We start from the raw sequence: 18,046 nt of genomic DNA on the forward strand, positions 1-18,046 counted from the left end.
AATGAGCGAAGAGAGAGGAGTGTTTATTTCGCCTCTCTGAAATGAGCGAAGAGAGAGGAGTGTTGATTTCGCTTCTCTGAAATGAGCGAAGAGAGAGGAGTGTCGATTTCACCTCTCAGAAATGAGCGAAGAGAGAGGAGTGTCGAAAACTGTCGATTTCGCCTCTCTGAAATGAGCGAAGAGAGAGGAGTGTCGATTTCGCCTCTCTGAAATGAGCGAAGAGAGAGGAGTGTCGATTTCACCTCTCAGAAATGAGCGAAGAGAGAGGAGTGTCGAAAACTGTCGATTTCGCCTCTCTGAAATGAGCGAAGAGAGATGAGTGTCGATTTCGCCTCTCAGAAATGAGCGAAGAGAGAGGAGTGTCGATTTCGCCTCTCTGAAATGAGCGAAGAGAGATGAGTGTCGAAAACTGTCGATTTCGCCTCTCAGAAATGAGCGAAGAGAGAGGAGTGTCGATTTCACCTCTCTGAAATGAGCGAAGAGAGAGGAGTGTTGATTTCGCCTCTCTGAAATGAGCGAAGAGAGAGGAGTGTCGATTTCGCCTCTCTGAAATGAGCGAAGAGAGAGGAGTGTCGATTTCACCTCTCAGAAATGAGCGAAGAGAGAGGAGTGTCGATTTCGCCTCTCAGAAATGAGCGAAGAGAGAGGAGTGTCGAAAACTGTCGATTTCGCCTCTCTGAAATGAGCGAAGAGAGATGAGTGTCGATTTCGCCTCTCAGAAATGAGCGAAGAGAGAGGAGTGCCGATTTCGCCTCTCTGAAATGAGCGAAGAGAGAGGAGTGTTGATTTCGCCTCTCTGAAATGAGCGAAGAGAGAGGAGTGTTGATTTCGCTTCTCTGAAATGAGCGAAGAGAGAGGAGTGTCGATTTCACCTCTCAGAAATGAGCGAAGAGAGAGGAGTGTCGAAAACTGTCGATTTCGCCTCTCTGAAATGAGCGAAGAGAGATGAGTGTCGATTTCGCCTCTCAGAAATGAGCGAAGAGAGAGGAGTGTCGATTTCGCCTCTCTGAAATGAGCGAAGAGAGAGGAGTGTCGATTTCGCCTCTCTGAAATGAGTGAAGAGAGAGGAGTGTCGATTTCGCCTCTCTGAAATGAGCGAAGAGAGAGGAGTGTCGATTTCGCCTCTCTGAAATGAGCGAAGAGAGAGGAGTGTCGATTTCGCCTCTCAGAAATGAGCGAAGAGAGAGGAGAGTCGATTTCGCCTCTCAGAAATGAGCGAAGAGAGAGAAGTGTCGATTTCGCCTCTCAGAAATGAGCGAAGAGAGAGGAGTGTCGATTTCGCCTCTCTGAAATGAGCGAAGAGAGAGGAGTGTCGATTTCACCTCTCAGAAATGAGCGAAGAGAGAGGAGAGTCGATTTCGCCTCTCAGAAATGAGCGAAGAGAGAGGAGTGTCGATTTCGCCTCTCAGAAATGAGCGAAGAGAGAGGAGTGTCGATTTCACCTCTCAGAAATGAGCGAAGAGAGAGGAGAGTCGATTTCGCCTCTCAGAAATGAGCGAAGAGAGAGGAGTGTCGATTTCGCCTTTCAGAAATGAGCGAAGAGAGAGGAGTGTCGATTTCACCTCTCAGAAATGAGCGAAGAGAGAGGAGAGTCGATTTCGCCTCTCAGAAATGAGCGAAGAGAGAGGAGTGTCGATTTCGCCTCTCTGAAATGAGCGAAGAGAGAGGAGTGTCGATTTCACCTCTCAGAAATGAGTGAAGAGAGAGGAGTGTCGAAAACTGTCGATTTCGCCTCTCTGAAATGAGCGAAGAGAGATGAGTGTCGATTTCGCCTCTCAGAAATGAGCGAAGAGAGAGGAGTGTCGATTTCGCCTCTCAGAAATGAGCGAAGAGAGAGGAGTGTCGATTTCGCCTCTCTGAAATGAGCGAAGAGAGAGGAGTGTCGATTTCGCCTCTCAGAAATGAGCGAAGAGAGAGGAGAGTCGATTTCGCCTCTCAGAAATGAGCGAAGAGAGAGGAGTGTCGATTTCGCCTCTCAGAAATGAGCGAAGAGAGAGGAGTGTCGATTTCGCCTCTCTGAAATGAGCGAAGAGAGAGGAGTGTCGATTTCACCTCTCAGAAATGAGCGAAGAGAGAGGAGAGTCGATTTCGCCTCTCAGAAATGAGCGAAGAGAGAGGAGTGTCGATTTCGCCTCTCAGAAATGAGCGAAGAGAGAGGAGTGTCGATTTCACCTCTCAGAAATGAGCGAAGAGAGAGGAGAGTCGATTTCGCCTCTCAGAAATGAGCGAAGAGAGAGGAGTGTCGATTTCGCCTTTCAGAAATGAGCGAAGAGAGAGGAGTGTCGATTTCACCTCTCAGAAATGAGCGAAGAGAGAGGAGAGTCGATTTCGCCTCTCAGAAATGAGCGACGAGAGAGGAGTGTCGATTTCGCCTCTCTGAAATGAGCGAAGAGAGAGGAGTGTCGATTTCACCTCTCAGAAATGAGTGAAGAGAGAGGAGTGTCGATTTCGCCTCTCTGAAATGAGCGAAGAGAGAGGAGTGTCGATTTCGCCTCTCAGAAATGAGCGAAGAGAGAGGAGAGTCGATTTCGCCTCTCAGAAATGAGCGAAGAGAGAGGAGTGTCGATTTCGCCTCTCAGAAATGAGCGAAGAGAGAGGAGTGTCGATTTCGCCTCTCTGAAATGAGGGAAGAGAGATGAGTGTCGATTTCGCCTCTCAGAAATGAGCGAAGAGAGAGGAGTGTCGATTTCGCCTCTCTGAAATGAGCGAAGAGAGAGGAGTGTCGATTTCGCCTCTCAGAAATGAGCGAAGAGAGAGGAGCGTCGATTTCGCCTCTCTGAAATGAGCGAAGAGAGAGGAGTGTCGATTTCGCCTCTCAGAAATGAGCGAAGAGAGAGGAGAGTCGATTTCGCCTCTCAGAAATGAGCGAAGAGAGAGGAGTGTCGATTTCGCCTCTCAGAAATGAGCGAAGAGAGAGGAGTGTCGATTTCGCCTCTCTGAAATGAGCGAAGAGAGAGGAGTGTCGATTTCACCTCTCAGAAATGAGCGAAGAGAGAGGAGAGTCGATTTCGCCTCTCAGAAATGAGCGAAGAGAGAGGAGTGTCGATTTCGCCTCTCAGAAATGAGCGAAGAGAGAGGAGTGTCGATTTCACCTCTCAGAAATGAGCGAAGAGAGAGGAGAGTCGATTTCGCCTCTCAGAAATGAGCGAAGAGAGAGGAGAGTCGATTTCGCCTCTCAGAAATGAGCGAAGAGAGAGGAGTGTCGATTTCGCCTCTCAGAAATGAGCGAAGAGAGAGGAGTGTCGATTTCGCCTCTCAGAAATGAGCGAAGAGAGAGGAGTGTTGATTTCGCCTCTCTGAAATGAGCGAAGAGAGAGGAGTGTCGATTTCGCCTCTCTGAAATGAGCGAAGAGAGAGGAATGTCGATTTCACCTCTCAGAAATGAGCGAAGAGAGAGGAGTGTCGAAAACTGTCGATTTCGCCTCTCTGAAATGAGCGAAGAGAGAGGAGTGTCGATTTCGCCTCTCAGAAATGAGCGAAGAGAGAGGAGCGCCGATTTGGCCTCTCAGAAATGAGCGAAGAGAGAGGAGTGCCAATTTCGCCTCTCAGAAATGAGCGAAGAGAGAGGAGTGCCGATTTCGCCTCTCTGAAATGAGCGAAGAGAGAGGAGAGTCGATTTCGCCTCTCAGAAATGAGCGAAGAGAGAGGAGTGTCGATTTCGCCTCTCAGAAATGAGCGAAGAGAGAGGAGTGTCGATTTCGCCTCTCTGAAATGAGCGAAGAGAGAGGAGTGTCGATTTCACCTCTCAGAAATGAGCGAAGAGAGAGGAGAGTCGATTTCGCCTCTCAGAAATGAGCGAAGAGAGAGGAGTGTCGATTTCGCCTCTCAGAAATGAGCGAAGAGAGAGGAGTGTCGATTTCACCTCTCAGAAATGAGCGAAGAGAGAGGAGAGTCGATTTCGCCTCTCAGAAATGAGCGAAGAGAGAGGAGTGTCGATTTCGCCTCTCAGAAATGAGCGAAGAGAGAGGAGTGTCGATTTCGCCTTTCAGAAATGAGCGAAGAGAGAGGAGTGTCGATTTCACCTCTCAGAAATGAGCGAAGAGAGAGGAGAGTCGATTTCGCCTCTCAGAAATGAGCGAAGAGAGAGGAGTGTCGATTTCGCCTCTCAGAAATGAGCGAAGAGAGAGGAGTGTTGATTTCGCCTCTCTGAAATGAGCGAAGAGAGAGGAGTGTCGATTTCGCCTCTCTGAAATGAGCGAAGAGAGAGGAATGTCGATTTCACCTCTCAGAAATGAGCGAAGAGAGAGGAGTGTCGAAAACTGTCGATTTCGCCTCTCTGAAATGAGCGAAGAGAGAGGAGTGTCGATTTCGCCTCTCAGAAATGAGCGAAGAGAGAGGAGCGCCGATTTGGCCTCTCAGAAATGAGCGAAGAGAGAGGAGTGCCAATTTCGCCTCTCAGAAATGAGCGAAGAGAGAGGAGTGCCGATTTCGCCTCTCTGAAATGAGCGAAGAGAGAGGAGTGTTGATTTCGCCTCTCTGAAATGAGCGAAGAGAGAGGAGTGTCGATTTCGCCTCTCTGAAATGAGCGAAGAGAGAGGAGTGTCGATTTCACCTCTCAGAAATGAGCGAAGAGAGAGGAGTGTCGATTTCGCCTCTCTGAAATGAGCGAAGAGAGAGGAGTGTTGATTTCGCCTCTCTGAAATGAGCGAAGAGAGAGGAGTGTCGATTTCGCCTCTCTGAAATGAGCGAAGAGAGAGGAGTGTCGATTTCACCTCTCAGAAATGAGCGAAGAGAGAGGAGTGTCGATTTCGCCTCTCTGAAATGAGCGAAGAGAGAGGAGTGTCGATTTCGCCTCTCTGAAATGAGCGAAGAGAGAGGAGAGTCGATTTCACCTCTCAGAAATGGCGAAGAGAGAGGAGTGTCGATTTCGCCTCTCAGAAATGAGCGAAGAGAGAGGAGTGTTCCTCTCTGAAATGAGCGAAGAGAGAGGAGTGTCGATTTCGCCTCTCTGAAATGAGCGAAGAGAGAGGAATGTCGATTTCGCCTCTCAGAAATGAGCGAAGAGAGAGGAGTGTCGAAAACTGTCGATTTCGCCTCTCTGAAATGAGCGAAGAGAGAGGAGTGTCGATTTCGCCTCTCAGAAATGAGCGAAGAGAGAGGAGTGTCGATTTCACCTCTCAGAAATGAGCGAAGAGAGAGGAGAGTCGATTTCGCCTCTCAGAAATGAGCGAAGAGAGAGGAGTGTCGATTTCGCCTCTCAGAAATGAGCGAAGAGAGAGGAGTGTCGATTTCGCCTTTCAGAAATGAGCGAAGAGAGAGGAGTGTCGATTTCACCTCTCAGAAATGAGCGAAGAGAGAGGAGAGTCGATTTCGCCTCTCAGAAATGAGCGAAGAGAGAGGAGTGTCGATTTCGCCTCTCAGAAATGAGCGAAGAGAGAGGAGTGTTGATTTCGCCTCTCTGAAATGAGCGAAGAGAGAGGAGTGTCGATTTCGCCTCTCTGAAATGAGCGAAGAGAGAGGAATGTCGATTTCACCTCTCAGAAATGAGCGAAGAGAGAGGAGTGTCGAAAACTGTCGATTTCGCCTCTCTGAAATGAGCGAAGAGAGAGGAGTGTCGATTTCGCCTCTCAGAAATGAGCGAAGAGAGAGGAGCGCCGATTTGGCCTCTCAGAAATGAGCGAAGAGAGAGGAGTGCCAATTTCGCCTCTCAGAAATGAGCGAAGAGAGAGGAGTGCCGATTTCGCCTCTCTGAAATGAGCGAAGAGAGAGGAGTGTTGATTTCGCCTCTCTGAAATGAGCGAAGAGAGAGGAGTGTCGATTTCGCCTCTCTGAAATGAGCGAAGAGAGAGGAGTGTCGATTTCACCTCTCAGAAATGAGCGAAGAGAGAGGAGTGTCGATTTCGCCTCTCTGAAATGAGCGAAGAGAGAGGAGTGTTGATTTCGCCTCTCTGAAATGAGCGAAGAGAGAGGAGTGTCGATTTCGCCTCTCTGAAATGAGCGAAGAGAGAGGAGTGTCGATTTCACCTCTCAGAAATGAGCGAAGAGAGAGGAGTGTCGATTTCGCCTCTCTGAAATGAGCGAAGAGAGAGGAGTGTCGATTTCGCCTCTCTGAAATGAGCGAAGAGAGAGGAGAGTCGATTTCACCTCTCAGAAATGGCGAAGAGAGAGGAGTGTCGATTTCGCCTCTCAGAAATGAGCGAAGAGAGAGGAGTGTTCCTCTCTGAAATGAGCGAAGAGAGAGGAGTGTCGATTTCGCCTCTCTGAAATGAGCGAAGAGAGAGGAATGTCGATTTCGCCTCTCAGAAATGAGCGAAGAGAGAGGAGTGTCGAAAACTGTCGATTTCGCCTCTCTGAAATGAGCGAAGAGAGAGGAGTGTCGATTTCGCCTCTCAGAAATGAGCGAAGAGAGAGGAGCGCCGTTTTGGCCTCTCAGAAATGAGCGAAGAGAGAGGAGTGCCAATTTCACCTCTCAGAAATGAGCGAAGAGAGAGGAGTGCCGATTTCGCCTCTCAGAAATGAGCGAAGAGAGAGGAGCGTCGATTTCACCGATCTTAAAAATGACCAAAGTGAAGATAACCCATGAATCCTCTCAAAAATGAGAGAAATGAGAAGAGAGTCAACTACTTCTCTCAAAAATGAACGAAGAGAGAGTAGAGATAATTTCGCCTCTCAAAATCTCGCGAACGTGAGAGCTATGTATGACGCTAACGGTCCGCGAGCTGAGCGGTTCTCGAACGAAAGTGCCGATCCTTTGCGCGGGCTTTTTATTATGTAAATGTGAGCGTAATATAAGAAGGCATAATGTACGGTTGCGATTTTTTTATTTCTTTGCACGGGCCAAAATATTTCGCTTTTTACCAAACATTATTGCCCTATCGAATGTCATTTTTTTTCGCGTTGGGAACAATGTTGATTGATCATCGGACGAAATACGGGGTGCTGGCCTCAACCATTCTACTCCCGGCATCTCTCGATTTCAAACTTTTTTTCAGGAACGTGAAAATTTCGCTATAAAAGAAAAAAAATATATATGGAATTGGATTGAAATATCCTATAGTTCAAAACGGTGTTGGGTTACATTTAAATCAAAGGCCTGTCGACCGGTACAGTTTGTTTTTTATTTATTCGTCGATGCATGCGATTTGAATCTTGAAGAGGCTTTTTGGTGTAGTGTATCTTTGTTTAAAGCAAAATTCACTTTATCACTAATCGCGGTTTTAAATTTGTAATTTTTTATTTTAATTCGTTGCGTTTTCTATTTCAATGTGAAATTTGAGATTCTACTTTGTACCAAAAGTAAATAATGTTGCGTATGTAATATCATAAGTTTATAATATTGTTCCATCAGTTTGTCACTTTGGGGAATATTTTACTGAGAGCTAGTAACGGGGTGACGTCATCACAAGAAGAAAATCTCCCCCTAGCGAGGCGCTGTCAAAGGCTACGTGTGACGCGTTAGCAAGCGGACGCAAAACTGTGTTGTGAATCGCTCTCAGTAAAACTTTTGCATGTGAAGAATAGGAAGTGTCACACTTCTGTAACAATATTATACACATAATATGGTAATATTAATGTATTTTTAGTTAAACTGTAACTTTGTATATTTGAATTAAATTGGAAGAAACAATTTAAGGTTTTCTTAAGTACCACTCGGACTATGCAATTTTATTGGTACCAAATTTGTTTTATATTGATTTAGGGGTGTGCAAAATATTTGGTCAGACCAAATAATTCGATCGAATACCAAATCGAATATTCGATTCGTCGAATCGAATAGCGCTTGGAAAAGTTCGCGAATAATCGAATATTTGGATCAAATAGTCGAATATTCGAAAAGATAGGGAAAAAGTATTTGGTATTTTCAAATAGTTTGCAAACTGGTCGAATAACCGCGGGTCTTTTTCTAATTTGTTGAAGTTCAAGGCCATCCCAGGAGAGCGTAGTGAAATTTCCGAACTAGTCCTTATTTCTGGCACCTCTCTTTAGGCCGCAGCGCCAAGGACCATATAAAGAGTAGCTTGCACGTCCATTGTCCATACCGTTTGTATTAAAACTTCTTAGCGAAAGGCAGAAGCTGTTTATTCTAGCGCCTATTGGCCAGATTACTCGCGTGTTCTCTTTTGTTATGGAATTTTCTAGAATAGCAAAGTAAAACTAAAATTGAGTCTAAAACGTAAACCAAGTCTAAAAGACCAAAACAAAACTAAAAACCGGGAGGAAAGTTGAAGTAAGTAACTTTATGGATTTTTCTGTTTAGAATTTTTAGTTAACTAAATTAATAATTATTGATTTAAAATTAATATAAATGCAATTTTTTAATTTGTAACAAAAGATCTGCTCCCTCGCGTTTTACATATATTTAAAAACTTTAAATTTTAATTAAGTGTTTGCAAACTATGAAGTATGTAGCATGTCCTTTGATTTTAATTGTAGTTAGTAGTTACTAAAGGTTAAAAGTCGCTAGAAGACTTGGTCCTGGAGTGGTACCTAGGATATTAGCCTAGTTAATTATTATTATTATTATTATTTTGACATGGTACCCAATTAAAATATGTATGATAATTGATAAGTTGATATGCACTATATTTTTGTACGTTACGATTAACTCATTTTGATCAAATCGAAAAAATTGATCGAAGGAAGGTTGAAAATAAAGACATTTTGTACAACAATTAGAATTAATTTGAATGGTAAGTTAGAGTTTACCACAGTGGCGTAATATAAAATTCTGGGCCCGCCTGCAGCCTAAGACAATGGACCCCCTTCAGTGTTTTTTATTAAGAGCCTTAGAGAAGGCTAAGTAAAATTAAAAATTTAAAAGACCATCTTTTAGGACGGGCCCGTCATTATACCACTGATTTACCAAGTTTAACTATTTTCAAGTAAAATGAACAGTGATTTCATTTACTTTTTTTGACAAATATGCAAACTATTTGGCCATTTGAAAACCAAATACGTCGAATAATTTGATATTCGAAAAACTATTTGGTATTTGATCAGTTAACTGGTCTAATTTTTTGCCCTAAAAATATTCGACCAAATTATTTGACGTTATAAATATTCGATTTGGTATTTGCCGTGCTTTGAAAAAATATTTGATATTCGATTCGATCCCCAAAAAATGGTATTTGCACACCTCTATTTATTGAATGTTTCCTGTTCACACTGCTTAAAGGGAGTATGACCTTCCTAGTTTGGTAGGGTGCGATAAGCTTACTAAAAATCCACACGAGGCGCTTCGGTTAATCAGTAGAATTAATTCCCCTAGAACTTCTACTATCAAGCTATTGATGACCTACAAGCGCAGCCAGTTGCCTAGTTAAATATAATGATTTTACTTCAAAAACCTACTGATTTTACGGTTATATTTTAAAACAAAACCATCTTAACTATTGAAATAACTATTTACATAGTCACTGAGATATAGTTATGTTATAACCCAACTATATTTTGAAAAACAATCTATTCGTGTAGGTTATCTTAGCTTTATGTTAAAAATCGACTATAATCGGATTTAGAAGGAAAATGATAGGTTGAAAAATCCTAATAATTCTTCCAAAACTACACCTATAATTTTCTTCTTTCGCGCTCGGGGGGAATGAAGGACTCTTCTCCCTAAATATCGATAAAGGTTATACTCCCTTTAACTAAACGCCAATTAGTTGGACAGGTTTGGTATGCCAAACTAATTGGTTTTTAAAAGTTGTATAATCTGAAAGCTCCTTCAAATTGAAACGTTTTTTGGTGATTTAAAGGTATGATACTTTTTGGGTACTTACTCTGAAAAGTACCTGAATTTCACTAACACGAAGAGTAGAATGAAGAGCAGAGTCCATTGAATGAGCCGTCTCCAAAACCTAAATATATCCATTATACATTTATGTAGATTAAACCTTTTTTTAGGGGAAATGGATTACGTTCTTTCATGAAAAGGTTTTTTTTTTTCAAATGTGTCACTCGGGATAACTTACAAGGGGAGTACCCGAGGTGTTTATTGCCGATTTTGTTCAAAGTAGATCTAAATGAGATATGAAATTTCCCAAAAGGAGACGTTGCACTACCCATTCGAAAATGATTTTGACCACTTAAAACAAAAAAATTCCTTATTTTATCCAAAAATTCTTACAATTTTACCTTAAAAATGTTCCAATCTTGATGAAATTTACCTAAATATGGTTAAAATTACCCATTTTGCGATTTAAAAAAACCATTTTAATTAAAATGTTTTTTTTTTTTAAATTTTCGTAGTTGAAACCGAGAAAATCGCATGCTTTTTTAAATGGAAATTTTTTGTTTTAAGTGGTCAAAAACGTTTCGAATGGGTAGTGCAACGTCTCCTTTTGGGAAATTTGATATCTCAGGTAGGTCTACATTACGCCCGACTTTGAACTAGAGGTCGGCGTTTGAATAAGAAATTATACGATTGTTTATATTTATCCATAACCGAGAATTATTCAGAAATATTCGAAAAAAATTATTAATTTTGCATGTTAAATCGTTGTTTATTCGTATAATTTATTCGTATAAAACAAATAATACTAATTTTAATGATTAATTGAAATTTTTGCGGGTAATTTATTTGTTCCGCCGACCTCTACTTTGAACAAAATCGGCAATAAACGCCTCGGGTACTTCCATGGGTAGAGTATTAATAGTATCACTGTATAGTATAGGTTTTAGGGCGAGGCATAATCGTAGTTGTTCCGAAAACTTACCAATTATTATTCAATTTGCTTCTCGCGTAATTTTCCACGAGAGGCGCATCCACTCTTAAAGTGTGAAAGATAATTTTCTTTACCCTTGGTTTAAATTGTCTCGACCTTATGGGAGAATTTCATAATCAACATTTGCGTTTTCAATCTGGGTTAGCGAACGAGGTAATATCGTTTGAGGGTCGCGTGATTTTCAAAATATCGAAAATTGATTACCGGTAGCTTAGGTAATAATGCAGTCATTAATTGAAAATGACGTAAATTTCGCGCTTCATATTCAACCAATTAAAAGTATGGTCATAATTGACTCCGCCCTCCCAAGTTTACGTTTAAGTTATATAAAAAAACGACATAACTTTACATTGATTGAAAATGTTATAAATTTAGCACTTCCTATTCAACCAATTAGGAGTATGGTCGAAATTGACTCCGTCCACTTTTTTTGAAGAATAATAAATAAACGAAAGTGATAAAGCGACTGGTAAAACCTGCAAATGTTTAATCATACTTTCTTATCATTATAAATCTTTGCATAATAATTTTTGCTTATAAATATTGTACATCAACAATCGGTATATTATTTTAAAATGCGGCGCGCGATTCACTATTTCAAAATCGTAAGAAGAAGAAAAATAATGATAAAATTTTAATTTCGAATAATTATCTTTACCGTCCGTTCTGTTCATAGAAAAGAATATAGGCGTCTTCAGTGACGATTTCGGTCTCGTTGGCCGTAGTGACGCGCGTGTCGTCGTACAGGTGCCATTGAGCGTCTCCGGGACGCTGGCAATAAGCGGTGTAGTGGCCGGACAGCGGCGTGCCCCGGTGGTTGGACACGGCGTACAGACGGTACTTGGACGGATGGCAGTCGGGCGACACGAAACGACTCACGTCCAAGGAATCCACAGGGAATTCGACCAGATTGCTCAGCTTGGCCCTGTAGCGTTCGCCCGGCGAGAATCGTTTCAAATGAAGCACCAAAATATCTGGCAGCTTGTGAATGCTGAAGCTCTTGGTGCAAACTCTCCTCTCTTTGCACCTGGAACAAGTGGGTTTCTCGTCACCGTCCAGTCGTTCCTCTTCCACGAACGACGCGAGGCACTGGTTGATTGTCACCCGGCCGACGGATCTCGGGATGGGCAGCGACAGATCCCAGAAGGGGTCGAAGGTGACGGATTTGTACCCGCAAGTGGTGCACGTCAGGGTACTTTTCAGTTGTCCAACGAAGAGATCCACCATTTTGCTATCGTTTCCTGACGTATATCGTTTCCAAGCTTGCACCGCCTTTTGGGAATCGGACAAGTTGTCGTCGATGTCGGTGGTGTAGATGGGTGGCTTTCCCGTGACTCTGTTGACGTCTTCGTGGATGCCGAAGACCAAGTAGCGCAAGAACTCTTGGGCGTCCTGTTGACTGTAACCAGTGAAGCGAGGAGCGAATCGCTCGATCTGTCTCTTAAAGTCCAGCGAACTTACCGCCGTCGCGTCGCTGTTGGCCAGTTCCTTGAGCATATTCGCGAAATGCTTGACCAGATCGCCCTTCATGGTGCTGGTCGTCGTGTTAATGTCCGACGTGTATCTCTGATTGACCAAATACTCTTGCAAAGGACGCGTTCGGTAAAGGCACTGAATTACCGAGTTCATGAAGCAAGTGTTTCCCAAATTTCTCAACCCCGCCGGTTTCGACTCGCTGGAGGTCACATCGTCGGCGTAGCTACCCGCTCTCGAGTAGCGGCTCGAGCCGTAGAGGTCGCTTCTCGATGATCGCCTGCTGACCACCGGAGAGTAGGACTTCGGACTGCCAACCTCCGAGAGGGTTCCCCTGCCGGATGTGGACGTTGGGGACGTGTCCCGACTGCTTCTGGAGACGCTGAACGTCCTGGGAAGCGTTTGGTATCCACGGTCATAGGCGCTGTCTCTTCGACGGGTCAGTTGCGGTGACGACAAGACGCTTCTGGTGGAAGAGTATCTGCTTCTGCAAAATATGAGAATAATTAATATACTTTCTAGTAACGGGATCTCTATCCCGCGCTTATAACGTTGAAGGGGTACTCGTCAGAAATCGCTTCATTGGCTCGTTAAAGATTGACTAGTTGAAAGTTCAATTTCGCGGAACATTTCAGAGAGTATGGGTTCATTTGACAAATACATTTGAGGCAAAATGTCTGTCGCAATTAAGCCTATCATCCTTTTAACTTCTCTTTGGATGAAAGAAAAAGAAAACCAATTGAAACTTTGTAGTTTTTCCCTTCGAATCAAAGAAAGTGACTTCAAAGCCAGGAAGAAATGAACTCGACAATACTGATCCTTAGTTGGGTGAATCAAATCCCAAATTCCCAATTTTTCATTTCCATCCTCTCGAAAAGTTTACAATGAGTTGGATTACTCTCGTCAGTCCCAAGAATGTCATCCAACTTCCGGGCATCCTCCCATCCCACGCATCGTCCGATTTGAGCCAATAACCGCGGGTCTCCGAAGATTTGACTACGAAAGATTGGTTTCTTACGTGGTGGGTGGCAAAGACGAGGAGTCCGTGGCATGTCGACTGGCGACTTCGGAAGCGTATTTGCTGATAGCGGAGCTCGAGTAGTCGTTGGAGTACCTGCTCGAAGAGGAAGAAGGGCTGGTGGAGCGGCTCGACGAGTACTTGCCGACAGTCAAGGAGGAAGTCGTGACGGGGGAACTGCCGTACTTGGACGAGACGCTGTTGCTGATGGATGAAGTGTAGCGGGATCGATAGGTCGGCGTGTATCCGCTCGAAGCCGATGAAGAGACGCTGCTGCTAGTGTAGTCGACGGTGGAGCTGGGTCGATATCGAGAACGCACCGACGAAGAGTAATTGGATTCCGTCGAAAAAGACCTGCGACGTTTAAGGATAAAAGATTTTTTCACTTTAGACGTAAATAAGGGGACACTTAGGGCGGACTGTCTTCGAGAATGGATGGTCTAATACGAAGGGAAAGTAAAGACTCTTTTGTATTCGTACCTGGGCGGTCTCTCAGTGAGAAGAGGAGACGATGCGACTGGCATTGTTGCTGATTACGGACTCTTCTAATTTTCGTCTCGGTACTTTAGCCGCCTCTGATCATCGTTAATTGTTCAGCTTGGGTTCCTTTTGAAAAACCAAAGACACGAAAGGCTGTTCAGAAACTCGGGATTCTAATAGATAAGTTATTAGTCAGTTTTTAATGTATTCGTTTGAATGGATTTAAACATTAATTTTGAACTAATTTTTTATTAATATTCGATACGTAGTTAGTATTCACGAAATTAACGTAATAACTATAAGTATGACACTTCCTATTGTTTTTATGTTAAATTGCTTTCATAAACGTTGTTCTCGCCACACTGGCTAAAGGGGTTTTCTCCACAGGTGTTCGCTTTCCCCTTTCCATAAAAACTTGTAGAGGTAATAGTAAGCTGTTGGCTCGCGTGTTATGAAGGGCTTGCCACCACCCTCCTACGAATTGTAACCCGGTCACCTGAATTAAAGGCAATAAATGTCGCTAGATGACTTGGGCCTAGGGTGGTGCCTTGATTATTAGGGACCTAGGGTGGTGCCTTGAGTATTAGCCTAGCTGATTCGTCCTTGGTAGTAATATATTTAGCTTTGTCCATATACACTAGGGGGCTCTGTTGAACAAAATATTGATAACTATGAAAATCAGTTCGGTGTTAATTTTGGCTAATTGCCATACTCATTGTTATTATGTTACTTATGGTATTAGTTACTATAGACCCATTTAACTTACGCAAGCGGGTTTAAACTCCGTATATTTAATCAATGTACACTTTAAAACGAACTGTACCATAAAAAATAAACTTTGACTTACTTAACCTGGTTTTATAAGCCCCGTCTTAAAAAGGTACGTGCAGTGCAAGGTTAAACAACTTAACTCAACCAATTTCAAACGGAATTAATATTTTTGTACGGAAGATTATTTATAAAATATGAATCACTTTTTGTACCAATATTCGAGACCTTTCTGTCTCCTAGCTATAGTAACGCGTGGGAGTTTCGATTCTGAGAAATTTCCAACCTTTCCAAAGCGACCAAATCGGGCTGCGTTCGTAGTACGGAAATGGAACCTACCTTTAAATTTTAATCCAAATTGGCACTGAGACGACGAAGTAATTGTTTAACATATCCGCTCGGTAAACTACGCCGGAAATCGTGGATCTTTTTAGAGAGCGGATCGAAGCTGCTGCCGGTTGCGAGTCGCGCTTAGCAAACTGGCAAAAAACAGTCGCCTCCCCTTTTGAACCTTGGTTGGCAGTTGGAAATGAGAACGCGGTCGTCGAGAAACTGTGCCAAGTATAGCGACGTAGCTGACGCCGCTACCTCTGGCCTCGTCGACGGATTTTTGCACAGTCACAAAACACGAGGCGAAAATAAAACTGGCTCGAGGATTCTGAAAGTTCCTTCTCCTCGCCCGAAAATAGAGAACGTTTCAATAATTATAGACGTGAGGCAAAAACAAAGACGAAGTCGAGGCTATCCTAACTTTGTACCTACTGTCGACTGACGTTTATTCGACTATACCCCGAAACCGCTATCCCTCGCGTAACATTTAGCCTACGCCATACGAGTATGTAGGTTTATCCCACTTTCGTTTTTACCCCGTCCAAAGAATTATTTACCCTTTGATAAAACCAGTGGGAATTTTCACGCTACAAGCTATTGAAATTTTAATCACTGTAATAATTTTATAATCATCTTTAATAATTAAGCCGTGTTCAAAGTTTCAAATTGACTAAGTTTAGGATATTTACACGGGCCTTATTTATTATTTATTTTCATTTAAAAATTTCTGGAATATTTAAAAAGTTGAATATTTTATCATTTTCTTCAATCTTTACTTCATTTAAATTTACCAAGCTAAATTACGAATATGAAATTCATATTTGTTAATTTTATTTGTCTAAAGTTATTTGTATTTTTTTAAATGTTCTTAAACTGATTGTATATTTTTCATTTTACTGCTACCGTTAATTAAAATTTTTTGTTATGATAAATTTATTCATTTATGCCAAATAGTCGTGCGAAATAGATTTAAAAGCTATTTGATTTAGTTGAGTTTTCGATACAGCTATTGTGGCAGGCAATTTTAATAATAAACATTTAACAGCTGATGCGAAAAGGTAGACTTTGACCTTAGCCAAACGATTAAAATAAATTCCGAAAACAATATTTTATGTACAAAACCAAATATGTACATTATTTTATGTACAAAACCGAATGTATACATTATTTTATGTACAAAACGAAATATTTACATTATTTTATATAAAAACCAAATATTTACATTATTTTAAGTACAAAACCAAATATTTACATTATTTTAAGTACAAAACCAAATATTTACATAACTTTATGTACAAAACCAAATGCTTACATAATTTTATGTACAAAAACAAATATTTACATTATTTTATGTACCAAATAAAAATTTACATTAATTTATGTACAAAACCAAATATTTACATTATTTTATGTAAAAACCAAATACTTACATTATTTTAAGTACAAAACCAAATATTTACATTATTTTAAGTACAAAACCAAATATTTACATAACTTTATGTACAAAACCAAATGCTTACATAATTTTATATACAAACCAAATAAAAATTTACATTAATTTATGTACAAAACCAAATAAAAATTTACATTAATTTATGTACAAAACCAAATAAAAATTTACATTAATTTATGTACAAAACCAAATAAAAATTTACATTAATTTATGTACAAAACCAAATAAAAATTTACATTAAATAATGTGCAAAACCAAATAAAAATTTACATTAATTTATGTACAAAACCAAATAAAAATTTACATTAATTTATGTAAAAACCAAATAAAAATTTACATTAATTTATGTACAAAACCAAATAAAAATTTACATTAATTTATGTACAAAACCAAATAAAAATTTACATTAATTTATGTACAAAACCAAATAAAAATTTACATTAAATTATGTGCAAAACCAAATAAAAATTTACATTAATTTATGTACAAAACCAAATAAAAATTTACATTAATTTATGTAAAAACCAAATAAAAATTTACATTAATTTATGTACAAACCAAATAAAAATTTACATTAATTTATGTACAAAACCAAATAAAAATTTACATTAATTTATGTACAAAACCAAATAAAAATTTACATTAATTTATGTACAAAACCAAATAAAAATTTACATTAATTTATGTACAAAACCAAATAAAAATTTACATTAATTTATGTACAAAACCAAATATGTACATAAAGAAAAGATGTAATAATTGATGTATTGCTAAAATTTAATCATTTTTGGATCGCGTGAGTTATCACGTCAGGAAAAAAACACAAACAGAGAGAAACATATACTAAATGTTTATCCTGCCTGTTAAAGACAGCTTGCTCCACTGCACTTTCACTTATTTCAAGTTTAATAATAATCAGCTAGGCGCCACCTTAGGCAAAAGTCATCTAGCAACTTATATTATTATTATTATAACTATGTTAAAGCTAAGTCAGCAATGTAATTATTCTGAAATTTAAATGACATTCCTTAAATTTAATTGTTTATCTAAAATTTTAATACGTAACTTTCAAATTTGTTTGTTTCTAATTGAACTTTATTATTCCACCAGACACCGGGTTCAATATGTGTGTACACTTTGAATATCCTGTACAATAAACCCATATTTATTATATTAGGTTAGTTTAAAGCTTGTGTAACCCTATGGGTGTAACTTACAAGGAGACGACCCGAGGTAATTTTCACCGATTTTGTTTGAATTCGGGGGATAAGTAAACCTTTATGTAACTTGAAATTTCCCAAAAGGAAAAGTTTCGACGGGCTTTAGTTTTTGCCATGGCAACCAAAAATGTTATTGATTACTTAAAATCTACTTTTCCCTATGGAAATTAACATGGATAAATCACTGATTAAAATTTTTTTATACAATAGAAAAATAAATTATGTTTGGAAAAAATGTACATTGGGTAAATGTCAATTTACTTGCATTTACCTAATTTACACATTTTACTAATATTTACCGAAATGTACATTTACCCATTTTAAATAATATAACTAAATTTACTTGTATTTACCCAATTTGCTTATTTCCCCCCAAAATTTACACGCATTTACTCAAATTAACCTGAATTTACCCAATGTACAATTTCTTAAATATAATTTATTTTTTAATATTTGAAAAATTTTCAAACTATTAAATCTGTGATTTCTCCATGTTAATTTCCATTAGGTTTTAAGTAATCGAAAACATTATTGGTTACCATGGGAAATCTAAAGCCTGTAAGTTTTTTTTTTCCTTTTTGGGAAATTTCAAGTTACATATAGGTCTATTTATGCCCCGAACTTGAACAAAATGGTGAAA

General features: G+C 40.2%; 1 protein-coding gene across 3 annotated transcripts; it reads right to left on the reverse strand.

The window, feature by feature from the left end:
- Positions 1 to 6,746: 6,746 nt before the first annotated feature.
- Usp2 (Ubiquitin specific protease 2) lies at positions 6,747 to 14,982 on the reverse strand. 3 transcript variants are annotated; one of them, XM_090158464.1, is made up of 7 exons: positions 14,743 to 14,982; positions 13,636 to 13,761; positions 13,156 to 13,509; positions 11,323 to 12,624; positions 10,656 to 10,760; positions 9,720 to 9,797; positions 6,747 to 6,948 (listed from the first exon to the last, which is right to left on the reverse strand). In XM_090158464.1, exons 2-7 carry the CDS (start codon positions 13,677 to 13,679, stop codon positions 6,858 to 6,860), a joined length of 1,974 nt encoding a protein of 657 aa, XP_090014590.1. In that variant the 5' UTR covers positions 13,680 to 13,761; positions 14,743 to 14,982; the 3' UTR covers positions 6,747 to 6,857. The 3 variants fall into 3 exon arrangements, with proteins under 3 accessions (XP_090014590.1, XP_090014591.1, XP_090014592.1); XM_090158465.1 differs by lacking the exon at positions 14,743 to 14,982 and adding an exon at positions 14,483 to 14,717; XM_090158466.1 differs by lacking the exons at positions 6,747 to 6,948; positions 9,720 to 9,797; positions 10,656 to 10,760 and having other exon boundaries at positions 11,137 to 12,624; positions 14,743 to 14,978.
- Between the last annotated feature and the right edge of the window lie 3,064 nt (positions 14,983 to 18,046).

The sequence above is a fragment of the Leiobunum rupestre genome, chromosome 9 (genome assembly GCF_980474605.1).
Source record: "Leiobunum rupestre chromosome 9, qqLeiRupe1.1.hap1, whole genome shotgun sequence".
Classification (NCBI taxonomy): domain Eukaryota; kingdom Metazoa; phylum Arthropoda; class Arachnida; order Opiliones; family Sclerosomatidae; genus Leiobunum; species Leiobunum rupestre.